General features: G+C 43.2%; 1 protein-coding gene across 2 annotated transcripts in view; it reads right to left on the reverse strand.

Moving 5' to 3' along the window:
• Positions 1-27,876, reverse strand: part of TSHZ2 (teashirt zinc finger homeobox 2) — a 207,081-nt gene that overhangs the window by 59,533 nt on the left and 119,672 nt on the right. Inside the window, exon 2 of one of the 2 annotated variants that reach the window (XM_066330948.1) lies at positions 13,261-16,339. In XM_066330948.1, coding sequence (XP_066187045.1) covers positions 13,269-16,339 — 3,071 coding nt within the window. In that variant the 3' untranslated portion in view covers positions 13,261-13,268. Of the gene's footprint in view, positions 1-13,153; positions 16,340-27,876 lie in introns of those variants that run through there. The other variant, XM_066330947.1, reaches the window with a different exon arrangement.

The raw sequence follows: 27,876 nt of genomic DNA on the forward strand, positions 1-27,876 counted from the left end.
GAGACCTGAATAGGATGCCTAAAGTTAATGGCATTATTAGACAGAGAAAAAAAGAAAGAGTGATCAGAAGTTTGACCCATTTACCAAAAAGTTCACTGTCTGTAGAATGTTGCTATTCTACCAGTTTTATTTTTTTTTTTTTAATTCAAGATAACTCTCAAACCATGTTTGGAGGTTAGATGTAGTCTTGAGCAGAGACAGAGCAATTTTCTATTACATTTCTATTATATGAGAGAGAGTTGCTATTTTAGAAAGACACAGATAATCTGATATCTTTCATAAAAGTTTCAGAAGAAGTTTCATTTTCCAGCTTATAAACTAAAAATAAAACACTTGAAATGATTGATTTTCCTTTAAGGCAACTGTGGAGCCTGAGTTGATAACACCATTGGTAAAGTCCCAGTAAAACTCCTGGAAGAACTCCCAGCATTTTGAACAGGACCAGATATTGTTCCTCTTGTTTTTCATTCCTGTTCTAAGGTAAAAACTTGGGTAGATCATTACAGTTTTGCCCCTGTTGAATAAATACGAAGGTTTAACAGATTGGCTGTTCTCTGGGCAGTGGGGAGAACTTTGTTCCGATGACTTTTTAGCAGCAGTTTGCAAACCTCCAAATCCTGCAGGGGTGCGAGCTGCTTTCCCTGCTCCGCTGGAGTTCCACCTCAACCTCCCCCAAAAGCCGGGGGAAACAGCTCAATTCTAAATAAAAGCAATGAACAGAAATCCTATTTGTTTTGTTTGGTTTAGTTCAAGTCATTCCCAGGGCAGTGGAGCCTTCCGTGGGCAGCCGAGGAGCCGCAGGAGAGGCAGGACCGCTCCATCATTTGGTGATAATAACAAGATTTTTCATGCCTTTATTCTTTCCAAACAGGTTTTTTGTCTAAACTTCTCAGCAGTTTCCCAGCAGTGTGAACCCTGATGGAGCCCTGAGTGCCGAGCAGGAGGGAAAAGGGAGCTGGGATAACACACGGGAAGTTCCTTTGGACGCTCCTGGAGCATCCACAATTTTCATGTTTAATCCCTTCTCTGCCTCGTCTGCAAAAATGCTCAGAGCCAAGTCGGGGAGTGCCTGAGAGTGGCACACAATGGGCTGGCCATGCCCGAGATGCTTCCAGCTCCTGCTTTTCCTATCACTGAGCACAACCCATCACTCGTGTCACTAGCAGGGGCCGGGAGGAAAGGCCAGTGCATTAAGCCAGCACATAATTGTCATCTCTGAGTTTCTGACACTAATCGTTTTACTTAAAGAAGCCAGTGGAATGTTTTGGGTGTTATTTTGTTCCCCCCCAACCTCCACCTCAAGTGACAACACCCAGGAGATAGTCTGGCTTTAAAAAAAAATAAAAAAAATTTAAAAAATATATAAAAATAAATTAAAAAAAAAAAGACTCCAAATTTTTTGCTAATTAAAAGTAATGTGTTTTCCCATTTTTTGGCAATTTGATAACACAAAACACTTACTTGGGGGCCACAGGGGGAAACAAACTGAGACGGATAAAAAATGTTTTGTGTTCATCCAAGCAAGACTATGTTAATGCACATTATCCCATTAATGCACATCAACATCGGGAATAAGCGCGCCAATGCAAGCAAGAAGCATACACTTATCATCATTTGATAACATGTTTAATGACAGATTGACGGTTGATTTGCAAATGTGAACTGGCATCAATGTTGCTAACTTCAGCTTCTGCCGCCTCCTCTGCTATGCCAGCATATTTATGTGCATAATTTGATTTCGCAGCCACACTGTTAGTACATTTTTAATATTAACTATGCAAGAACAGACAGCCGAACTTAAGTTGCACTGATGGTTTGAGTTCATTAGATTGAAAAAGATGGGCAATGCTGACAAAGATGGAGATGGCAGCACAACATCAAAGAGGCAACACTTAACAAACACACTCCATTTTGAACAAACCGAACTAACACATTTCATGTTGTCGGCTGCAGCAGAGCCCTTATGTACAACAGCAAGGAAAAAATATGCTCCTGCCCTGGGCAGGCTGACAGCAGCTCTGTGAGCAGCTCAGCAAGCCCCTGGCCACAGGGCTGGGAGATATTTCACTCATCCTCTGCAGGTAAGGGGCTGATCCTGAGCTGATGGCCAGGAGAACACGGCAGAACTCAGCGCTGGAGCTGCTCCTGATTTACACTGGGGCGAGGCAGAGCCCGTCCCCATCTCCTCCCAGCGCTGCCTTTCCACAGCTAGCATTCTTTATGGCGAATAATAAAGAGATTTTTGCTGAGAGCTCAGCTCTTGCACGAGCAGAACTGAAGTTCAGAGCCCTGGGGCCTCATGTCCTTCCCCTGTCACCAGACACTCCTGGTGACTGCCTCTGCTCTGGTGATCCTGGGCAATTCAGCTCTGCTCTGGAGAGAACACGTAGCAATGAGCTGGGAGGAGAATATTTCATCCTCTGCTCGTATTAATGTCTGGGCATATACTGCATCTAGTATGAATTTGCTTGTTGTGCCGCAATATATAATAAATTTGAGGCGGTAGCTTTATGGTGCACGTTGTAATTTTCAATTTTATGCTACAAACTGACCATCGGCAGGATTGTGACCGTATAACCTGAGCAGGATGTAACATTAGCACCTCTGAAGCACGGGCAAAACATGATTTAGACACACAATTAGATGGACCAGGTCATCTCAACAATTCTCAGCTGCCTGAATTACTGCTGAACAGCCTAATAAACACAGAGCATGAAGTCCCCTGCTCTGCAGAGCTTTTAAGAATGTTCTTAAGTTTGTCCCTAATCAGCAAAGCAACTCTTAGAATTGCTCTTACTCAGAGATTACTCCTGGACCAGAACCCTGTGGTGCTTGGACCCCCATGGAGTGCTGGACAAGGCCAGGGTCATTAGGAAGATGTGATTAAATCATCAGCACAAAGTGTTGATTATTGAATTGAATCCTGGGGACACTTGCCAGGGTGGGACACTGAGCAAGGGAACAGGAAAGGATATTCATCCATCTCCACCAGGCAGCTTTAGGAGGATTCCTGGTACCAGATGCCTCCTGCCAGGATGTGCCCTGGTCTAGCTGGAAAAAAAACCTGCTTCTTTCATTGTCTGCTGTGAAAGAAACGTGAGGTTTTCATTCCAGTAAAACCTCTTGTGGAGGTCTGGGCTGTGTTTGCACAGACACCTGCATTGCAGGGAGATGTAATCCCAATTCCTGGACATTTGGCTCAGGAAGCTGTTAAGCAGCTCCAGTGGCTGGTGCTGTACAGACCCCAAAAAGAGGAATATTTGAGCAGACACCCTGGGGACCCCCAGCACGTGTGTAGTTGGCTGGTTTTGAATCTGTTGGTGCTTTAGACCCCACGGAAGCCGCGGAGCTGGGAAAGTGCTGTGCTGAGTGCAAGAGGATCTCTCAGAAAGGCACCAAATAATTCCCACTGACTCAGGGCACCAGGTAGATCTTACTCAGCCTGGCGAGGACACAAGAGGTCTTGGAAGCTTTCTAAACAGTGAAAGAACTAGGACAAAAAAAAAAGAAAAACAGGAAAAAAAGGGCCAGCAGAGACAAGTGCAAGAACGAGGCCGTGCTGAGTTTATTTTGTTGTCTTTTAAGATAACACCAGATTATCAGTGGGCGGCTCGGAGAGGCACAGGAGCAGCAGGGTGAGCCCTGGGAGCTGAGCAGCAGAGGAGGAGCTGGTCAGCCCCTACCCAGCCTGGATAATGCTCCTGTTCACAGCCTCCCGCTGCCTCCTCCTTCCCTGGGCTGAAGCCACAACTGGGAATCAAACAGTTGGGAATAAAACTCATCCCGGGATGAGGAGCAGGGAGGGCTCTGCAGGAGTTTCCAGCTCTGCATTTTCCCTCAGGACTGTGCCTGTGCACTGCCAGCACTGCAGAGGACACAGTGAGAGTGTGGCACAGTTGGAGGGACCATTCGTTTCCTCGAGTCACAATTATCTCTGCTACCACATTTGTGTCCTCGCTCTTGTCTCCATTTAAGTAAGTTACAATTCTCCCACTCTTGTTACTGAGTAGATGCAGATGCCACTTTGTTCCGTGTGATTTATAGCCAGTAGCTAATGTTCAGTTATAATTCCCCATTTTAGACATGAAAAATAGCCTGTAATGCTCAACACAAGGGCCTCTCAACAATGATATATAATTTAAAAATTAACACGAGGACAGAGGAGCCACGGGATTTTGAACTAGGGACTCTCTCATTCAAAGGTTAAATCTCTACAAGGTGAGCTAAAGGAATTAGTTGAGTTATTAAGCAAATGCCTCTGTTCTATTTTCCCAGTACATTAGCTGTTGCAGCCTTTTCCAGTTCAGTTGTGTTCTGCCCCAGCATGTTCAAAGTGCAAATGCTCGTGGCACGGTGTTCACACATTTGCTTTTTTTCAATGTCAAACAAACTGGAGCTGCTCAGAGCCAAAGGTCAAAGTGGAGGGTCCTTAAGGAAGTCTCCTGGGAAATGATGTGATTGCTCTCGTGTCTTTATTGTGTATAAAATCAGCCTTCACACGAGGCTCGTCCTTTCCAAGCATCTTAAAGCTATAAATGAGTCATGACTCATTCCTGCAACACCTAAGTTATGTAAGTGGTCTTGCTAATTTACTGGAATATCTTGCATAACTAATCATTTCCAGGATCAAACTCGGAGGCCTGGGAAACCTCTGAGCTCTGAAGAGCCCCTTTAGAAACAGAGACATTAAATCTCAGCCTCACAAGATGAGGCAAAAGCAGAACAGGGGAGAGAACCAGCATCACCCGACTCATTCTGCCAAACTCAAACCTTTCTGGGCAAAGCTCAGCACCTCAGGAAATTCAGGGAGGGTGGAGAGGGAGAAGAACTTGGCTCTGGAGGGGTTTGGGAGGTGGCATTCCTTTCCTGCCTGTTTTCTGTTCCCAGGGAGGTGCAGCTCATCTCCTGCTGCACTTTGCTTAATGGTCTCGCTCCAGCATCAAATATTATATTTATGGATTACAAATTTATTGACATTTGACATTTGCATCAGCTTTCACCTGATCAACAGGAGTTCTGACTGCCAAAGGGAGTTATTATGGAAGACTTCAACAGCCATGGGAATGCCAAAAAGGTCATTAAATCATATCAGAAAAACAATGTGTTCATAACATTCATACATTTAGTCTTGCCAGTAAATCTTCTGGTTGATGCTCGGACCACCTACTGATGATACTCAAAGAAAAGGAGAAACAGGGAGAATCGAAGAGATGAATTAAATTAAAACCAAATTACATGATGCCTGGCACAGTGGGATCTTTAATTTTCTACTCTATGAATCCAGAATAAGCAAAAAAAGCAAAACAAAGCGCAGTGGCTTGACTTTCTCTGAGTGAATTCCCTCCATACAGGCAGGGCTTAATGAAATAATCCTGAGTAATGTGTGCGCCCCACATTATTGCATGAGATTTGTATGTGGGAGGTGCAGGATTCAGAAAACATATGGCACATGGAAAACAAATGACAGGGTGTGCTTTTACACTCGTGCTGGCTATACTTATCACTCCTGTTGATATTTTTTTTTCCAGACGTGAAATATGAATGTAGGAACTTTCACCTTAATCTCTTGGGAAAAATATCCACTGTTATTTTTTTTTTTCTGTGCATTTGTGATTTACAGGAGGCCAGCACATAATTCCTGGGAATTTAAAACAGACAGTGCTTTAAAAAACACTGATCAAATAAACACCATTACCTCCCTCATCGTTTTTTCCTCGGATGACAAACCTGGGTTTGTTCATAAAAACAGCAAAGCCAACAGATTAGGGCTCCATGGAATGAGGGAGGGAAGTGAGTTTCTGGCCTGGGAGCCCACCCACAGCCTGTCTGTGCCTGACCAGTGCAGGCTGAGCTCCTCTGGAGGCTGATCCTCAGCTGAGTGAACACGAGGGAAGTTTTGACTTTGCCCTTCTCTGCTGGAAGAGCAGCACATTCACCTCCCACAAACACAGGCAGAAACAGCCCATGGCCATATCCCAGAGGGAAATCTCTGTGGTGTGCCTTGGGATGGAGATGAAGAGGTGGGAAAAGGGCAATGGCAGTGTCTTTAATGTAAGGACAGTGGGCAGCCATGAGGATGCAGTTCCAATGAGATAGGGGCCAGCAGCTTGCCTCGGCCCCCCAAAATAGCTGGAGTGGTGTAGCACTGCTGTGCTTGGAGCACTGGCAGCAGAGGGGGAATGAGGAGCGGCACAGGCACTCAGGGAACGGGGCAGAAATGTTCTCCCAAGCTTTGGTGGGGAGCAGGAGAGAGGAGGAGCTGGATGGAGACATTTCTGGGCAGCCAGAGCAGAGGACCCCTGACACAGGCTGGGATGGACACCCCAGGTCCCCTGTGTGCCTCACGGAACAAACCTGGGGGAGTCAGAAACCAGGAGCTCTCATTAAATGACTGAGAGCAGCAGTTTCAGGTTGGAGTTGGACCAGCCCTCCCAGAGGAGAGGACAAAGCCACTGTGTCTCTGCACAGAGTGCAGTGAGTGTCCATTTGCTCTGAGCCTTGGGATCTCTGCAGTTCGGGCTTCCCAAAGGAGGAATTCCTTCTCCCACATCCCCTCTGCTGTGGAACAGCACCAAGAAAATGGTCCTGGCAGGTGAAGGGAGGCAGAACCTGCCCTCCCAGACCACCCTGAGCCTGGTGTGACACAGCTGCTGCAGGAGGTGGAGCGCAGGAGAACACCCACATCAAAGCCACTCCAGCCACCTCTCCTCTCCTTTCAAAAATGTCACTGCGGCACCCTCCGCTCTCTGAAACAATGTTTATCATTGTTCCTCGATTGTCTGCGACAATAAATGGTTAGAAATGAGCATATATCACCAGGAAATCTCTGCCTGCCCCTTCCCCCAAGCAGTGTCATAAAAACGTACAAATTCACATTAATAATGAAGTGCATTTCCCCGAGAAGCCACTGTGTATCTCAGGGAGAGCAGGCAAGGTGGCAGTTGCTGCAGAGTTTCCTATTAAAGAGCAGAGCAAATACTCATAAATCTGATGAGGGGCCAAAGCACATGTTAGGGCTGTCTCCCTCTTAATGGAACCTTTTCTGAAATGAAAAAAAAATATATATATCTTGATACATTCAGGGTATTCATTAGACATGACAACCTCGTCCACTCCCGCACGGGCTGACCCCCGGCACAAGAGCTGAGTGCAGGGAGAGCATTTGGGAGGGGAGGAGGAACTGTTTGCTTTTAATAAAGGCATCGTGTCAATTGACTACGACGGACAAGTTCCCTCCTGGCCCCGTGTGTCCCTCCTTTTCTCCACTGCAGCCATTCCTGGTGCCTGCTCCTCTTGGATCCCGGGATGTGCTATTCCCCATAGCCATTCCCAGCCAGGGAATGACAGCAAACACATCCAGTGCTGCTGCCCAGAGCAGGATCCCTCCTGCAGGACACCTCTCCTGCCCTCTTACACCTCTGGGGGCTCAGCCAGCTCCTTCTCCTGGGAGAAAACAGGATTCTCCATGAGGATCAGTGCCCTGGGCTGTCTCTGGCTGGGGTTTTGCTGCCTGCTGGTGGATTCAGAAGTTATCCCAGAGGGACCTGGGCTGGGGCTGAGATGCTCTTGGAGAAGAACCACAGCCCCAGTGAAGGTCAGAGCTCTGTGCTGGGGGTTGTGTCCCATCCCATTCCCGCTCATTCCCCCTCGGGCAGGGCTGGAGCTGCACTGGTGCAAATCCTGCTTGGCTTTGAGCCTGATCCCTCCTCCCCACAGACCCTGCCGGGATGCACAAACACTTCCAGCTCCAAACTGAGGTGGCAGAATGAGGCCCGAAGACTACAGCTTAATAATCATGAATCATCTGTTCATTATCCCAATAAATAGTGAAAAATCTCTTCCTCCTTTCCTCCTCCCATAAAGCCGTATCTATAATTTTCCTCATTTTCCATCTGTGCTCCATCATATTTGCACTAAGTGATCATCCTGCTAAATTACATTATTTTTATTGAAAGGTGCTTTGGAGGGCTGGATACTGCTCACGTCTTTCCCTTTTGTTATTGATCCTGGTGATTCGATTGCTGAGGTGTAAAATGTACAAATAAGGCTCAGGTACCCTTCCTTTGAAATCTCACTCTGTAAAAATGTCCTGCTATAGATTATGAAGGCTGTAGCATTTAATAATATCAGGCACAGCAAGGAGAAGGCAAGATTTTGATGTCCTTATGAATAGTGAATGCTGGAGGAGGCTGGCACTGTTCAAGGTCAGTTAAAATCTGGTTGAAAGTTGCTGGGTTTTTCTGTGAGCAGAGGAGTTCCTGCCACAAGCAATGTGTTTGTACAGAGCCCAGGAACAATGTGGGTCGACCCAGTGGGTTGGAAGCTCAAATGCAATGTTAAATAATACTGATCTTAACAGCAACCTGGGATATTCCTAAAAAGCCAGGAAATGTGCACGGATCCATCGGTGCTGCCACAGTCTGATGGATCATCTGGCCTGACCCTGCTCTCTGGGAAGCCAAGAACACACTGTTATTGGGTCTACAAGGACCGTGGCTGGACTGAAAAAATGCTATCCAGGAAAATTTTGAAGATTTAAAAATGTTCAATTAAAAAAAAAAAAAAAAAGGAAATCTGGATCTACCACATCAGGAAAACTGATTCATTTCCAAGGACTGAGAGAACTGAGGCTTCAGCAGGACAGGATTATTTTGAGGGAGGGTTGATGGTTTGGAGACAGTCCCTTGCTTCAGCAGGATTTTGCTGCAGCAAAAAGGCCACCCTGCTTCTTTTCCTAGCTCTGCCTTCTCTCCTTCAATTTTACTCTGTTTATCTCAACAAAAATCTATTTTAAAATGGAACTTCCCCACAGACTTTTTCCTTCCCATTGAGAAGCCATCATTTTCCAAAACGACATTGTCTGGGAAGTCCCATTTGAATGGAATAATCAAGACTTCCATGGGATAACCCCTCTTTCTCTGGCTGATGACACGGGGAGCAGAGCCCTTGGTTTTGCTGGTAAATTCTGCTTCCAAAATTGTGGTGACACCACTGCAGACAGCTACATCCCAGCACGTCTGATCCTCCTTCAAGGGTGTCTCAGCTTCTAATATTTGTTGCTAAGAAGAAATGAAAGTTGAAGAGCGAGCTAAATTCTCTAAAATAGGATTTTGGACCACTGATTCACACAATTGTCCTTGACCACCTAACAGCCATATTGGCTGAGAGTGGAACATGATCAGAGCAGCTCCTGCTGCTTCAGAGGGATGAGAAAATAAAATCCAGGGAAGAAGAAGAAAAAAAAATCTTCTATTTTGGTATACTTAACACATACAGTTATCTACGTGTCCTATATATCATTTAACAAATTGCTTTGCAATTCTTACAGGGCGTGGTATAATGACTGATTTAAAATCACTGCATTGCTTAAACTGCATTGTTCTTCATCAAGTTGAGTCATTTTTATGTGAAGTGTCAAGCTCTCTAACAAATAACTGCTGCCAGACAAATCAAGTTCCTCATCTTAAAGCTACGGCTAAATAGTTTATAGCTTTAATCTGCTCACTGAGGTGTGCAGTCTATGACAGTAATTATAAATGCAAGGAGAAATTATAGCTGAATGCTTTAACTGCATTAGGAGCCATTTGATGAACAATCATGATTGCCTGCTCATTTTCAACAATAGAGGGCAAGTTAGTGTCAGTGCATTAGAGGATTTTCAGTTCTGCTCTGCTCTTTCTTCCATTTACCACAGAATGTCAGTTGTCTCCTACAAAGTAGAAAAAAAAAAAAAAAAAAAAGCGCCGTAGAAGCTTTAAACTTGATGGTTAAAAAAAGACAAAGGAGGAAACAGAGAGAAAAACTGTTTATCATTATGACTCTTTTTTTTTTGTTTTGCAGCAGCCTTACTTTCGAATTAGTTCATTTCAGGTTGCTGTTTGTTCACTTACCGAGGTCTTTTGAAAGAAATCTCCCCAGTCAGGTTGGTTAATTTGACTTTATGGAGATTTATTTCTATCAGAAGTTGTACCAAGGCCACAGAGAGCCTCAGCTAGTGACCAGCTCCAAGGCAATCTCACCTGGCTCTAAAGTGAGAAATACAATTCTGCCCTGCCTCATTCCTCAGAACAACATAAAAATTCTAATTCGGTTGAAGAAATGAGCAAATGTTCTTCAAGGTACAAGTCAACATAGAAATTACTTCTAATTAAAGCCGTGTTTCCTAATGTTCATGGGTTTTCTATGAAGAACAGCAATAAAAACAAATTTGAAGTGGGTTAAATGAAAGAGAATAGAGATGTCTGATTGTTGTATATTACACATAATCTTACTTTATATTACTAAACCCATATCACTTAGAAGAATTCAGGAAAACACCAAAGATGTCTATAAAAGAGATATATATATCTTTTTGCATTTAAGAAGAATTTATAGCAAATTTCTTATAAACAGCCTCACAGAGGTCTTAAAAATAAATCCATACCCATAACACATTTTTCTACAGTACTAACCCAGATTATTCATTTATATTTTTAATGATAGCTAACATTTGACAATATAACCTCTACTACTAAATGCCATAGAAATATAAAGTACTTTATGTATTTCTATACTTCAAGTACTGTTTCCACTGTTTTATTCCCGTTTATTTCAATCCATATTCTCTATTGTTATGCTTATTTCACTGCAATATTGCCTGCAAGAAGGAAACACAAATGCATATGTGTGTTTTAAGGATCTCAGCTTTATATTTCTCCTTTCTAAATACTCTGCTCCCCTCTGTTATTATTCAAATGTATACTGGATTTTAAAAATAACACGGTAAGAGTAAGTAAACTCTGAAAATCCCTGTTATTTGATTTAGTCTCCTTGCAGATTTCTGAAGAATCCATGTGAATAAACTCTGGCCTCCCCACTCCCAACCTCGTCAGAACTTCAGGGAGGCTTCGGCTCCGAAACTGTAATAAAATCTTTACAATGCCATCCCAAATACCCCATCATTTCAGACAATTTGTGCTATCATGCATACCAACTGAAATTATAGCTCCAGATAACAGTGCTATCACTCTGTCATTGCAATTTAAATATATTTTTTTTCCAAAGGTAAGATACAACCTGCATCTTGATATAAATTAGAAATGGATGAGTATTACGAGGACAGCAATTTCTCGAGATCCAGAGGCAGGAAGGACAGTCCCTTATTTATGTAGTTACACATCACCTGAATAATATGTCTCCGTGCAGGTTATTACAATGCAGAAACCACTTTTTTTTTTTTTTTCTTCTCCTCCCTTGGAGATTTTTTTTTTCCTCCCCCTTTGTATTTGTTCCTCCAATCCTCAGCAACAGCAATGTGTTTACAAAGGTGGGTGTTTGGTTTGCCTCTGAGTAATAACACGGTGCTTTTAAGACCAAATCTGAAACATTTGTCACGCATTAAGCCATGAATGTGCCAAAATAGCTGTTGTATTAATATATCTGGCAGATAGCTTTTGTTTGATAGTCCCCAAATTATTGGTTTGCTCCGTTACCTCTTGTGTGGAAACTATGAATGGCAGAGTCTTAATAATCATTAACTGGTGGGGAAGGAAACAAAGCATGGGATGTTCATCCCTGCCCAGTCTCTCAGGGGGGTTGATTTGGAGTGGCCAGGTAAACAAGCAACATCCTAATGTTGGGTTAAAGTGCCCAAATTGATACTTCAGGGCATTAGCCTTATTTAGAAAACAAACTCCCTTGGAGTGAGATGGAATTTTGCTGGTTAAAATATGCAGGAAGCATAAAACTCCTCCAGTGCAGACAGCAGGTACAAGATGTATGCAAAACTTCAATCTCACTGCACTTGGACGCTGATGTTATACTCCATGGCAATAGCTTACAGAACCAGCCCAAAGTAACCCCTCGATCAGCGGTTTAAATTATTCAAAAGTAGCATTTTTAATGGAGCTTAAGTGACGCAGAGCCCTCGTGCAGGCTTTGGCCACAGAAAGTGTTTCCTAAAGCTTCGTGAATATTTGCAGCAAACAAATGGGAAATCTTCCCCCAAATGGGGATTGGGCCCCATCCCCTCAGTCAGCCAGAGGATGGCCACAAAGCCAGGTGGCATCAGTGACCGCTCATGTCTTCAATTTTCACCATCTGACAAATTCATTTTCTGAATTTTCTGAATGTTATTCAAGTAATAAACACCTCGGAGAAAACCCGGATCTGCACATGATTGTTCTGTGAACACAAGCAGAGCCTGAGCCTGCTGGAGGAATTGCTGGGAACAACTAAACAGAGCCCTCCTGGAAAAAAAACGACTGGTTAGAACAAAAAACTTCTATTTGGACTTGTAGTTGATGTTCTGCATATTTATTTCAATCAAGAATATTCAAGTTTGTGAATCAAGTAAAATTAAAAATGCAAAAAATGGTGTGGCATCTGAATATTACATTACATGTTATAAACATTGGTTGTGGCAACTGGTGTATCTTGCAGCAAAAAAAAAAAAAATAGCAACACTAACGCAGCAGTATCCTACTAACAGGTCTTGGAAATATTAAGCTTGTAAAAAATCTCAATTAAGCATTAACTCCCCCAGGTTATACGAGAACTTGCACTGAAGTCAGTGATGTTTATGGGTTGACTTACACCAACACGAAGCAAAATATAATCAAACATCTTAAAGATTAAAAAAGGAATGATGGAGAGAGAGGTTAAAATGATGTGACAAAAAAGGCCACTCACAGTAGCAAGTGTTTAAGTAAGTGTAAAATATTAAAATATTTTACAAAACTGAACATCCAAATATCAACAGAAGAATAACTGAACTTCTAGATAGGGACTTTTCAGAGTTATTTGTAGATTCTCGAAGCTGTGTTTGAGATTATGAGAAACTTGGAATAATTGAGATTTTGCTAATTTGACTTTGGAATTTTCTTCTTTTCCCCCATCCGAATCAGATTTATTGGTGTGCTAGCACCGAATGAGGTAATAACCTTTTGGGTTTCAGTGCTCTTTATCTGCTTTTTTTCCATTCTCACTGCAAAGAGTAGCGCTTAGCTCTTGCATTCCACACGGAAGTGCACTGGGTGTGAAATGATTTATTCTCAGGAACAAAAGAGAAATGGGCAAAAGGCTATTTTGCAAATAATAAGCGGCAACATTTCTCTCTAGGGCAGTGTGGGTTTGCATTGACCAAGCTCCTCTCCTGAAAAACGTTATAAAATGGATGTACATGATGCATTTTATACTGTTTTCCTACTTTTACCAAAGCACGGAGCCTGACGGAGCCTCCTGCAAATGCTGAAATGAAAACTCACTATAGAGCATGCATACCTTAAGAGTTATTCTTCATCCACTTCTGCTACAAATTGTGAATGGTGTTCTGGTGACTTGCTGTGTGTTTTGCTTAGATGAAGTTTTACTGCATGTTTGCTCGCAAATGTCCGACAGCACAACTTACATTTGAACTTAGAGTCTGTGTCCTCTTCTCCAGCTATTGTTTCAGGAGATCTTTGAACTGAAACTCTGGAGATTTCTTGCTCTACCTTGGTTTGCTGCTCCACAGCCAGCCTGTTCATGTCTTTCATTTGGAAACCTAGGTGGGATTCTAAGTGGCTAATGTAAGTAGAGGGGGTTCGGAACTGAGATGCACAGTCGCTGCAATAAAAGACTGGATGTCCTTTGTCCATGTTTTTCAAAAACTTTGTTCCTCCGGTTTTCCTAAGCTGATACTTGACATTTGCCAACCAGTGGCTGATGGTGGTCATCGACAGTCCAGTGAATTTGGAAATCTGCATGCGCTCCTGTGGGCCTAGATCTGATAATAAATATTTACCTTCAGATGTCTGGAAGAGGCTGGAAGCAAACTGAGCTTGCAAAATGAGCAGATGCTGAGGGTTCCAGTTTGACTGCCTGCCCTTCCTTTTATGCAGAGTGGAGACTTCCGTGGAGACGTCCTCGAAGCGTCGGACATCTATTTCCAACTTCATGGACGGGATCCTTGAGGATGCAGCAGGTTTTGGTGTGGTAGCTTTGGGAAGAACTTTGACCATGTCGGCGATGTCAGACAGAGCGTGCTTTTGAGGCGGAGAAGTACAAGATTGTGCTTGAGCTGACTCAGCTTTCTTGCCTTTGGATTTGGTCAGGTCAATAGGCTGATCGTTGTTTTCAAACAGATAGTGCCTGGATGCGCTGGCAGGCTTTGGTGGGGTCGGAGCAGGAGATAAAACTGGCTTCTCCATCATATTGAGATTGGGTTTGTGGAACATGGAGATTGTGCTAGAGCTGGGGCTGCAGTTGGACTGTGGCTGTAAGGGCTCCGTGGCTTTGCCCAGGTGATTGTTCAGGACTGACTGCAGCGCGCTCAGGGGGTTCACACAGGGCAGCTCCGAGGAATGGTTGGCAGCAGCACAACCATTACTGAGAGAAGCTGCTGGTGGCTCCTTGAGGACTGGTTTTTCTTTTCCACTGTCCTCTTTAATTTTGTCTTCTTCTTTCAAGGGACACGGTTCTGTCTTTTTTGGCTCCACAGAGGCTTCAGCTTTGAGGAGAGGCTCCCTCTCGCTCTGGCTGAGCGAGGCTGGCTCAGCCTGGACTCCCTCCTTAGCATAGTCCTTTTGTACCTCCTCCTTGTCCTCAGCCTCCTTCTTCACTTGAGTGCACTGGCTCACGTTTGCTGAGATAGGGACCAGAGGCATCACCTTCCACTTGGGTGCTATGGGCCTCAATTTATTGGTGATGGTTGGCCTGATTTGGAGCACCTGGGATCCCACAGGCAAGGATGGTTTGGCTCCCTCAGAGAGCTGGTAAGCTGCGTGGATGCTGGGATAGGCACTCCAGCTGGGAGCTCCATTCTGGGCCTTATTGATGGCTGTCGTGACAGTGTTCTCCAAGGACTTCAAAATGTCCCCACCACCCTTGGAACCATCTTCTAAATCTTCTTCTCGGAGGTACTGGTATTTCATTGTGGGATCCAGGGGTTTCTGAAGAGTGTCTTCATACTCCTCAGTTTTCATTGCTTTCTCATCTTTGTTTGCATCATCAGCTTTTTCTTTTTTACTTTCCTTTTTAAGTTCAGAGGCAGGACCTATGCATTCTGCAGATGATTTACTAGATGATTTTGAAACAGGGCTGTCACTGGCTGGTGCTTCAGACAGCGATTGCATTTTTTCCACAGCTAAAGGATCCAGAACAAGTTGCTTTCCTTTCTTCGAAGCTGAACTCGTGACTTTCAAGAAATGGCCAGTGACCATCATGTGGGTGGTGAGCTGCTGCAAGGTGTCATGGGAGCTTCCACATTCCATGCACTTCAAAATCTGGGATTTGCAGGCCTCAAACTGCCAGGTGTAGCTGGCCCCGTTCTGGTACCCGTAGCGGTTGTTGGAGGAGAGCTGCAGGTTCACGTTCTTCTGAGGGGAGAAGGTGTCGGAGAAAGACCCCGTCGTGGAGTCGGGGGAGCAAGGCCTGTTCACATCAAACACACGTTTCTTGGCTGGAGTGACCATTTTTGAAGAAATGGTTGGTACCGGCTCCTTCAAAGGCACTTTTTGGTAATGTTTTGTTTTTATCATATGAACGCTCAGATCTTGAAGGGAATCAAAAGAGTCCCCACAGAACATACACTTCAGAACTTTTTGTGCATCTTCCTTGTCCATGTCCTGGAACGCCCTTTTCCGGGGCTTGGAGTAGCTGGTAGGTCTGTGCTTGTCCTTTTTGTGGTTGTCATCCTGGTAGTGCCCCGTCTCGTTCATGTGGACCGTGAGTTCCACCAAGGTGTCGTAGGCAGCGCTGCACTGCCGGCAGCGGAACCGGCTGGCGCCCGTGAACACAGTCCCACACATTTTGCTGCTCTGCCTGTAGAGCTGCACCGAGCTGAACAGGTTGGGCTTGGAGACAGGCCTGGAAGGTAAATTCTGCTGCAAGCTCTTGGACAGAGCGTCTTGGTGCCAATCGAAATCAGCTTTGTTCCCTCCGTTCCTGTTGTCGCAACTCCTCTTTTCAGAGTTGGACAGTTTGAAGCCCAGCCCCAAGCCCGTCCAGTAAGAGTCCGACAGGATGTTGGCATAGACTGCTGTCATTTTATCCATGCAATCGTGTGCTTCGCTCTGGGCTTTGGGGTGGGCGCTGCCTTTGGGGTCCTGGGGCTCCCTGGAGCAGATGTTTTTGATATCTGCCACATGGTCACTGCCGTCACTCAGCAGCGACTCGTTCTCTGCGTCCTGGTTGGAAATGTGGCTGACAGGGGAGTTCTGGAAACTGAAGTTCCCTTTCTGCTCAGGGCCCACTTCGTGCTCCTCATCCGTGCCCGTGTCATTGCTGCCCTGCAGCTGGGCAGTGGAGTTGTTGTCATCGTCATCTTCTTCCTCCTCCTTTATATCTTCCTCTTCCTTTAAATCTTCCTCTTGGACATAACCTGAAATGTAACGTCGATATATGAAATAACCTGTTAAAGGGGAATGCTACAGTTCCAGTTTTCTACTTTCACCCTACATATTTTCTTTACTGGATTTTGTTGTAATCTATAACTATATTGTCTCTTAGTTCTGGAAGTGAAAAAAAAAGCCAAATGATGTCTCTTTTTTTTTGTGAGGGTTGCTGCATTTTGTTGGCAGATGATCATAATTCTTTATAACTGCCAGAGATCCCGAGTTAATAATTTTCCTGTCATGGGAGTATAATTCTAACTGTCCTATAATGGGAGAGTTGGAAAATTCATATGTAAGAATTTAAAGTTTATACTAAAAGCTTCAATTCTATGATTACTTTTAGGCTCGGTGAGAGAAAAGGTTGAATTTGCAAGGAAGAGAAGAAAAATAAGTGCCACAATCTTCCTGGTTCAGAGCATCATCTAGGTACAGTAACCTTTTGCCACTTGATCACCTAAAAATGCACTTTGGAATGCACACAAATAATTTATATGTCAAAATACAACATCTGAAAGCGTTAATAGGCATAAATGAAACCCTTTTGTTTATAAAAGTAATGTACTGTGTACCATAAAATCAAATTGTGCCTCAGTAAAATCCATAAATTTCAAGGCAAGAATTTACTGAAGATTTGACAGAGGTAGGCCAAAGTGAACTGTAAAACTGGAAAAGTAGAACAAATCCAGAAGGATTTTATTTGGCAAATTATCTCTTTGTTTACTAAGATGAACTTGACTCTGGAAGAGTATATGTAGAATCTAATTCCTTCCCATTGTTTGAAATTCTTTTTGAGGCTCTTTACAAACCTGACTCACTTTGCTCCCTCGAATTTGGTACTCTTGACCCAAAGACACCTTTCTAGCAAATCCAGAGAAAACGTTCCACCTTCCTGATGACCATCTGGACAAAGCCTTTGTTTTCCAATCTATCTGCATGATCCATCCCCTTCCCACATGTTTGCCACCAGGCCAAAGGGATGAGCCAGAGGAACCATTCTGTGGATGAAGGTGCAGCACGAGAAGAGGGAAATGATGGTTCTCTGTGTGATGAGAGCTAAGAAATCTGTGTGTCATCTTTGCCATGAGTTTAGGAACTGCCAGGTTTAGAGCTGGGCTTGGCTTAGCCCAGGGGTGGTACCACAAAGTGCCACAACCAGAGGCAAAGAAAGACACAGCAGTGGCTCTGAATGAATGGCACATCTCTTCAGCCTGATAAAATAGTAATAATCACACAGCAGGAGGAACACCGTGCTCTTCAGCAGAAGCTTTCAGCAAAGCAGCTAAATATTAAATGTTAAGTGATAAATATGAAAATGAATCCCTTTAGCGTGTGCAGGGTCACAGCAAACTTTAACAGGTGAGCAGACTGGAGCAGCAGCAAAGACAATACTTAGGCCTCAATTGTTTCTTCTCCTCCCTAAATTCTTCCCCAATAACAGGTACCACTTTCCCTTTGTTGTGTGTTTTTTGGGGGACCCAGGAGAAGGCAGGGACATGGAGGTGGCAGAAGGTCCCCAGTGAGGAGCAGTGACCCTGTGACACACGGCCCTTTTCCAGGACATGTACCAGCGCCAGGGACACCACACAACACAGACAAGGAGGGGATCCAAGGAAAGAATCAGACACACCACACAACAAAGAATTCCCAGAGCTCTGGGTCACTGCAAACAGCATTCTCCACTCCAGCACCAAGCCTTTGAGTGTCATTAACCCCTTTTTCACCAGGAGTTGAGTTTCCCTTTGGAAGGTACATACAGTAGTTTATTCCTCACAAGATCCTTTGTCCTTCTCCAGGAAAAGCGGAAGCACCAGACAGCTGCACATCCCCCACAATATGGATAAAATTTGCTGTTTAATTAGGCATTGACCTGTTTACTATAACCTTTACAGAAGAGTAACTTGTGCTGAGGAATCCTCTTTTCTTTTTTTGGTGCCTGTGTAAGATACTGACACAATCTCATGTCAGTGGGAGAAGTAACCAGTTCCAGTATCTCCAGAGGGTCTACAGCGAATCCAGAGAGGGATTCTCCATCAGGAACTGTAGCGCCAGACAAGGAGAAATGGCTTTAAACTGACAGAGGGGAGCTTTACATTTGATATATGGAAGAAATTCTTCCCTGTGAAGGTGGGGAGGGCCTGGCACAGGGTGCTCAGAGCAGCTGAGGCTGTTGTGGATCTCTGGAAGTGCCCAAGGCCAGGTTGGATGGGGTTTGGAGCAGCCTGGGACAGTGGGATGTGTCCCTGCCCATGGCAGGGGTGGCACTGGATATTCTGTGATTCTGTGATCCTAACTTACCAGAAAGCACCATCAAAATTTCACAAAACCATCAGTCACATCTGTTTTAATGGTTTAGGGGTTTGGGCAGCTTTAAAACCACATTTCAGTATCTTCCCTGTAAAAGCATTTCTGTTTATGTAAATGATTTAAATTGCTGTGGGCATTTTAAGGACAGTGGAGACCAGTTCTACAAGACAACCTCGGGTACAAGAGATGCTCGTGTTCTTCCAACAGGGCTTTTTAGTAAGATTTCATTGGACATGAAGGGATGTAGCTGGTTAACAGAAATAACATTAATTTAAGTGGACTTTGCATTATTTATTTTCGAGGTAAAGAGTGTCTTATATCTGTACACCCACACGCTTTAAATGCAGAGTCTGTGATAAGCAGCATAAATTTTGCACGTCACACTGATGTCCGTGTAATAAATTGTTGAGTGACCTGTTCTCTTCCCACCAGTTCTCCCCCAGGCTTATTCTGACATTCCAAACCTCTGAGATCCTCATGTGTTACAGAGGAGAAAAGAACATGAAAGAAATCCAGACTCAGGAAGTGGATGAATGCTTCCTCCCTTTCCTAGATGGAAATTTTTTCCCACTGAAATTACACAGGCCCAGGCAGAGGCAAGATGGGCAAAGTGCAGTCCTGAAGAAGTAGGAGACAGAAATGTCACTATCATTGAGAATTGACAAAAGTCAGGAGCTTCCAAGCATTGAATGGAAGCAATTCTGGGCTTCCTAAATGGAAATGCAGTCTTTGGTTTAGTGCTGATTGATCTCAAGACAGGGTAGGGCAAAATCAGTAAGGATAATATTATTATATAGAAAATAATCACAAATATAATTCCAAATTATTTGGTTTCTTAATTCCCCCCTGTGTCTTTGTGCTTGGATTCACAGCCAACCTCAGAAACCTGCTTCTCTAGGATGAGAGCTGCAATAAACAGCTGGGTCTTCATTCTTCAAAGAGAGAATTTTCTAAGCTTTTTCTGGAATATTTCCACAGAGGAGCTAAAATAAACCAGGTCCAGTTAATACACCTGCAAAAACTGGGTCTAAAGCCACCCCCATGGCCTTGGAGCTGGAAGTTTTCCCTGCAGAGAGCACCAAGCCAGGGGGGTGAACCTAGCACTGGCACCAGCACTAACCTGGGAGTGGAACCACATTTTCTTTTTTTTTTTTTTTTTTTTTCCATCACTCCTGACCTGAATTGTGGAGTGTCAATACACATTTTTGTCAAAAGTCTTCACTCCAACTGGTGACTTTTCCACCGGAGGATACTATTTTCATTTCAGTGAAATTTGAACTATTTTCACTCAAATTTGCTCTTTTTTTCCATGTAGAGAAACATTTATTAAAATACATATGTATATATATACACATATTTCTTTCCAAGACTGGAAAATTTATTTTCTGCCAAGAGAAGGGACAGTGAATCATTGTCCAGAGCAGCTCTGCTAATCCATGTAAAACCCATGGCACCACCTGCACTTCTTCAGCCATACATATTCCAGTTTCCCTTGAAACAACATCATCAGGAAAGCAATCTCACACTGCTAGGAGGTGATCTTGTTCCCTCCTTGTCTGGCTTCAGCTCAGACATGTTTTTGTGTTTGGCAGAAGCTGTTTCTTTCTCTGAAAGGTTCCCAGCAGATAATGGATAGTGACCACTTCTCATTCCTCCTTCTCCAAGATGTCGAACTGCATTAAGCACCCACAGACAAATCTCAACCTGGCTCTTTGTGGGAGTTCAGAGCTACAGTTTCATCCCAGCCTGAAAATCAACTGAAGACAGGAATCGGCAGCTGGGGGAAAAATATTTCCCTACTCCATTGCATAACTCTTTATCAAAGACATTTGGGAATTTAATGGGATTAAAACCAATAGAACACTCCAGAAAGGCAACGGAATTCCATGGGAAGAACTCTCAAAATATGAAATCTGTCACAAAGGAGTTAAATGTGGAATTTCAGAGTTTCGAAGGCTATTATTCAAAATTTCTGTACCACGGAAGTAACTGCCTGTGAATTTCTCCAAGTTGGAAAGAAAACTCAGGGAAAGGTTCCTGAATCTGGCACAGAGAGCACCTGGCTCTGAATGATGGATGGAAGGGACAAAGGGACATCTCTGTCACCTGGCCTGAAAGTCCTGGCACTGAGCTGCAGTTCCAAAGCCAGGTGCAGCCTGAGGAAGGTTTTGGATGTCCTCAGAAAAGGCTGAAGATGCTCAGTTTGCTGGGAGGCCAGCTCATTAATTTGGATAATGGGGATTTTTTTGCAGCTTTTGCTGCTGTCACTATTTACCACCACACCCACACTCCGTTTGCAGTGGCTCAGTGTGCATCACCACCACGGTGATGAATTCTGTGTCCAAAACAACTTGGCACCTCAAAGGAGGGATTTTTCCTGATATTCCTTTGAGGGGTTTTGTTTTTTTTTTTCCCTAGAAATTTATTTTTCAAGTAGTTAAAGCAGCTGATACCAAGGCATGAATTCCTGCCTCTTGCAGAGTAGGAGAAGGAACACCCACCACCATCCACTGCAGGAGGACAGGAGCAAGGAAAAGAGGGGCTGAATTCTAACACAGAAAAGCAATTCCATGAAGCCATAACTATTATTTATATACGATGCTGAAATGAAGCAATTTGGGGCTTTCATTTTGTTGTACTTTAATTAGAGTTGTATTATAAAGTTTTCTATTAAATATCCAATTTCCTACTGGTTAAGAAGGCAAAATACCCTCGAGTTTCAGTGGGCCTTTAGCAGCCAAACCAGAACAGATTCTGTCCTTTGCTCTTTATCCTGCAGTTATGAGCCAAATGATCAGTGGCTGGAGGGAACTGCCTGTGAGTGACCCATGAACTCAAAAACAATAATAAAGCAGGAAAAAAAAAAAAAAAAAAAAAACAAGCAAAAAGAGAAGTGAGCTGATGTGAGCTGCTGAGCTGAGCACAGAGGAGGGAAGGAATTACTGTGGAGGTTTTTCTTGAATAATTTTCCGTAAGGATAACGTTGTTTGCATAGGCAGTTACTGAATGAAAAGCAGCTCCTGCCATCCTTGCTGTGCTCTGGATTCAGTTTGAATCCATCCCATGCCAGGTCCTGGCTGCTGCAGGAAAGGATTTCACCAATCCAGGAGCTCCAGCTCCTCACACAAGGGCTCTGAGTGTCAGAGAGTAATTTGCCTCTGGCTAAAGATATTTGTTATTTTCTAAAAACTCCTGGAACTGACAATGCCATTTTTACAACCAGCTGATGGTTCTTGGTGACCCCCAGATTATATTTCCAACTAAAATACTCCTTAAGAATGTTGTGACTGCAAAGAGCTCAACCTTCTCCTTGCCCCAACCACCCCAGCTGCCCTGCCTGACACCACACTCCTGTCCCAGCCTCAGCAGGTGAGGTTTGGGCAGGTTATGGACAGCCACACACCCCCAGGTGAGGTTTGGGACAGTCACACATCCTCAGGTGAGGTTTGGGCAGGTTATGGGCAGCCACACACCCCCAGGTGAGGTTTGGCACAGTCACACATCCCCAGGTGAGGTTTGGGATAGGTTTGGCACAGTCACACATCCTCAGGTGAGGTTTGGGATAGGTTTGAGACAGTTACACATCCTCAGGTGAGGTTTGGGATAGGTTTGGGACAGTCACACATCCTCAGGTGAGGTTTGGCACAGTCACACATCCCCAGGTGAGGTTTGGGGAAGGTATCACATCCCCAGGTGAGGTTCTGGATAGGTTTGAGACTGTCACACATCCTCAGGTGAGGTTTGGGCAGGTTATGGACAGCCACACACCCTCAGGTGAGGTTTGGGATAGGTTTGGCACATTCACACATCCCCAGGTGAGGTTTGGGGCAAGTGTCACATCCCAGGTGAGGTTTGGGGCAGGTTTGGGACAGTCACACATCCCCAGCCCACACTGAGAGCTCCACTCCATCCCTGGTGCAGCTTTTGTGCTTTTTTTGGAGGCACAGAAGTTGCTCTCCAAGATGCAGCACGGCCTGAAAAATGCAAGGGATACAGTAACAGTAAGTATGTTTTCCTCATTAGTCACTTTAATTGCACCAGTGTAAATCACTTTTCTGATGAAAAGAGAAGTCTGAAACTTTTGTCTCCCTTTGCCTTTCTTCTGTTTTCTCTTATCCTATTTATTGTTGTGGAAAACAGCAGAGTGGCTTTGTAAATTTATAGATTACTTCATTTAAAATCCAAGTTTCAAATTACGTTTTCCCTCTTTCATTATCCTAGGTTGCCCTAAGTACCAATCTAAATTTCTTTCAATGGCATGAGCTACCAATCAGAATCACACAAAAAAATATATATCTATAGAAATTGAAATTGTAATGAGTCTTACCAGTGTATTGCTAACACTTTGGTTCATTTGATATGAACTTTGTTTTTTTAAAGTACCACATGGTAAGGCTTTGAAACTTCAGTTTGTAAAAAAAAACTGTAACAGCCTTACAGCCTTTGAAGTCACTACTGATATAACTCTGAACAGATCCATTCAAGTTCAACTAACATCAGACAAATGTTTAGTGTATCAGAGGAAGCCACAAAAGCAAGGATTTCATCAATATTTCACAACAGCCTCAGGGAAACTGTAGATTGCAATGCTGTAGGGCAGCTAATGGAATTACACACAAGGGTTTTGTACATTTAAAATAAGCAGCTACTAAAAAAATTACCCTTCAGTTTGATAGAAACTGTATAAAACTGCAGATGGGAAACAATTAAATAGCTACCAACATTTATCCATGTCAGCCTGATAGGTCATTTAATAACAGGTATTTCTTTCTTCCTTTCTTTTTTTTTTTTTTTTTCTTTTTTTCTTTTTTTTTTTTCCTGGTAGGGCAATAATAAAGATTAACATTTATGAAAAGTAGCATAAAATATAGTGCAGCCAAATGAATAATTAAAGATGCTTCTGAAGAATTTGTTTGCTATTGTATGGCCGGGAAGACTGCTCTCCAGTAATGAAGTACATTTATATTAACTACAATTATAAATAGAAAGAAGATGAGGATTATGTTTATGGACACTTGGTTGTTATCCTAAAAAAAAAAAAAAAAAAAAAAAAAAAAAAAAAAAAAAAAAAAAAAAAAAAAAAAAGAAAAAAAAAAATATTTTAGGTTTGTTTCTCTGCATTCAGACCTTGCAGAACCAGCCCTTCACGCTGCTGGGTTTGGGGGTTTAGCCTGGGAAATTGCTGTTTCTGTTAATAACTGATCAATAGTACCACGGGGCACACAAATCATTTGATCACTGTTGTGATTATTTCTTGGCCAGTCCAAGCCAAATCAGAGCAGCTTGGCTAAATCCAGCAGAGCACTCAGTCTCCTGGACAAGTTAAGACCCAATTCAAGAGAGCTCCTAAAGCTTTGTCCCTTTTGGGGTAAGAGCAGAAAGTGTAACAGAAAATCCAGAGTTTCCTGAGGACTCGGTGAGGTGATCCAGTGGTGGTCAGAGATGAAGCCAGCAGCACTTCCCCTGTGGTTTATTAAAGCCCAGAATTCCTGCCCAGCTGAAGATGCTGCAGAAAAGACAAGCCCTGGCAATAAAACATTGCCCAGCACCTTCTCTCAGAGTTCAGAAAATACTCATTTGGTTTGAAAAGTGCACTACTCTACAATCTGTCTAAAGAGCAGTGAACCTTTGGATTTTCCTGTTGGATATCTTTTGGCTACTCAGTCCCAGTGCAGCTCCAGTAAGATCTGCTTTAAGCCAGACTTGCCCAATACTCATAAATCTGTGCTGGTTACTCAGAGCTGGTTAAACGCCGCAGCATCATTTCTCCCTCAACATCTCTTTAGATAAGGGACATAAGTAGAAAGTGGGAGTATAATGAAATCTATCTTCCTCATCGGCCTGCTTTGTTTTGATCTTGCATTCCAGGCAATAAAAAAAAAAAACAAAAAACAAACAAACAAAAAAAAACCTCCAACAACCTGCAAATAATTTTGAAGTGTGAATTTTTCCCTCGCCTGGGACGGCAGCTCATCAAGTGGCTGATTTCCCTCTTTATCTTCCTTCCAGGAACATCCTGCTGCATGTGGTGGTCCGAATGAGCTTCTTTGGTGACAAATCTGAAGGCCAGCAAACGTCGCCTCCTGACCATTAGGGCTGCACTTGCAGCCACATCAGCATCAGAGCTCTAAGGCAGCATGAAGGTCATTACCCCCGACAGCACCTTCCTTCCACCAACTTCCCACAGATGTAAGCAATAAGCACTTGCCAGAGATTGATATGATACTTTGTGAGTAATTTGGATGAACCATAACGCTAACCCAGTAAAGTATTATAATTTTAAATGTGTCCAGAAAATAATTGAAATTCTGGTTTAGCTTCATCATCATGCACAGTGCTGGGGATATTTAACAGCTGACTAGTTTAGCATGAATATTGCTTTACAAATGAGGTCATATTGTTTTTAAGAAACAATATTGCCATCAAACATGTTTAGGAGGAAAAGCAAGAGATTATGAGTACACTTTTAACCTTTCTGTCTCTTTCTATATCTGTTTACTATGGTGATTTAGGTGCTCAGTGTTGTTTGAAGGCAAACACAGAAGGTTCTGGCATTTAAAAGAGAGCCAGTAATGAGCAACTGGCAGTCAGATTCTTTCTTATTATTACTCTGTCACAAAATCTCTGTTTTACATCACTCCATCTTTGCAACACCAGTCAGAGATGAGAAAGGTCAAAACATCTCCTTCAGACGTGCAGACACAACACCTCTGCAGAAGGAGAGATACCTAAACAAGCCATCCAAAAGAACAAAAAATGGATATTTTAACAATGATTTATAATTATTGATAATTTAGCACAAAATACGGTCCATTTGCATTCGCCTCCACAATATTTGGGTATTTCTGTGCCAGGGAAGGGGCACACAGTGGGTCTGGCCCTGCTTTTTCTGTCTCCTTGCAGCCAAGAGCCAAGGCTGGGAGAAGAATCAGCCTGTGATCCTTTGAAATCCCTTTTAAAAGTGGAAAAACTTTTAAAGTCCTGCCTGAAATATTCTGTCTGAGAGAGGCACAACCTCAGGTGGCTCTGGGAGCACGAACTGGAAACCCGTTTTGCCTGAAATTAGGGGGAATCATCTCTTATCTCCCTCTTGGTTACCAATGTGAACACATTGCATGTTTATTACTACCTCTTTTATTTCGTTATCTATCCATTTGATTTATTTATTTGCTCTTTAGTTATTTACTGCCTCCAACACCAGCACTGCCCTGCCAAAATCTTTTACCAATGCGGAATAAAATTCTTCCTCTCCCCAAATCTTCCTGCTTTGATTCACTCCAGCACTTTCCTCTCTCTTTCCACCAATTCTGAAATGTTGCCCCACAGTTTCCTTGCAGATGTAAAGAGCTTTTAATAGTAAGAATTCCAATAATTTTCAGTAGTAAAATTAGTACTGTTGGCTCCCATTCTGCAAAGAAACTTGTGCAAAACAAATCAATCCATGTCAAAAGGAAAAACTTCCAACTGATATGGAAAATAAACACGGTGTCCAAGTATCTATCAAGATTCATAAAATAATGGAAATTTCAAGGGAAGAAAAAAAAAAAAAGAAAAATCATTGAAATGAAAATATTAAGCTGTGTTCTTTTAAATTGGGTCTCAAATGATCCAAGGAAGGGTTGAGAGCCAGGGCCAGTGCACAGATCATTTACAGACCATAATCAGCCCAGTCTCAGGCTGCATTCCTGCCCTGTCCTAAGTGATATCTGACATTTATCACACGGACAGAGCATGAAAAAAGAGGCAGCAACAACAGGAGGCTGCAGCTGCACAGGCTCAGCTTTTCCTGAATCTCAGCAAGAAATAACAACTCTGAGTTATGGGCAAAAGCTGCAGTAATCAGAGAGGTCATTACTGACAGAAACAACTTCTCCAGCACAGGTACCATGATGTCACTGCTGCTGAAGAGAGGGACCTCAGAGGGTACAAAAAAGCCATTTATTATTTGCAGCAGAAGTGGATCCGAGGCCTGCAGGAGGTCACAGAACACTCCAGTGATCAAAAATCCAGACTGAAGTCCTGAAAGAGCTGAAAGGATGGATTAACTACGACCCAACTCTCTGCTAGCCAACTCTACAACAGAGCAACAAAACTTTATACAAAACTTTATACAAAACTTTATACAAAACTTTATACAAAACTGCCCCACTTTTTCTTTTCTTTTCTTTTTTTTCTTTGTTTTTTTTTTTTTTTTTTTTTTTTTCTGAAGCCTCTCAGACTTGGAAGGAAACACAACAGAAGGCACCTGAGCTGTACCAAATTATTCAGAATACTGACTTTCAAAGATGAATTGCTGCTGCAGGCAAGTCCAAATATATATATAAAAAAAATTAAAAAAGGGCTATTTAAAAATGTTTACAGAATTAAAATACATTAATTATCGTTCTACTAACCCCAAGGGTAAGTGCAGAATTTTTAAGTGATTAAATCCACAGAATAAGCAAAAAAAAAAATCTCAGTTTTTGTTTTAATTTCTCTCTCCTCCATTTCATCAACATTCAGCTGGGACACACCAGCCCTGGAGATCTGCACTTGGGCCTGGGTGTTTATTAGGGCATCATTTTCTGTCTGGGGAGCATCATTTATTTCCTGGGGAAGAACCCATGCCAGGCCAGGATCAACTCTTGGAGCAGCCAATCCATCAGATGGGAGCAGGAGAGGAGTAAGGAATGGCTGGAAAAGGAGGAAAACCTGAAATGGATGGAAGTGGGAAAGCAATAAGAAAGTGATCAGTGAAAGTGCAAGCACCAGGAAATAAATCAGTTGAAGCAGAGCTGGCCCTGAGAGGGTTCCCTCCAACGTGAGCTGGGCTTCAACCCCCACAGCAACACAGGAATCTGAAAGGTTTTCCCTCCAAATCCTCCTGGCAATCAGGAGGATGAGCAGAGCAGGATTATTGGAGAGAATCAGAGAAAAAGCTCAGTCTGCTTTCTGAGAGATGCAGGGAGAGGTTGGGACAAGGAAGATCTCAGGGAATTCTGGACGTTGCATTTCCATCCATGTCCCAACTGTGTTTATTCTGTGGAATTGTGGCACAGTCAGACTTTAGACAGACCCCTGGAGCAATAATTGGAATAAGAAATAGAGGGGGAAGTGCACAGTTTTGTAATAAAAAGCTCACACACTAACTTGACTTCCTGAACAGAAACCCACCCAATAATTTTAGCGAGGCTTGGATTCAAACCAGGAAAATCCATTTGCTACCAAGAATCTGATTATT

This window comes from Sylvia atricapilla, chromosome 16 (assembly GCF_009819655.1).
Source record: "Sylvia atricapilla isolate bSylAtr1 chromosome 16, bSylAtr1.pri, whole genome shotgun sequence".
Taxonomy (NCBI): Eukaryota; Metazoa; Chordata; class Aves; order Passeriformes; family Sylviidae; genus Sylvia; species Sylvia atricapilla.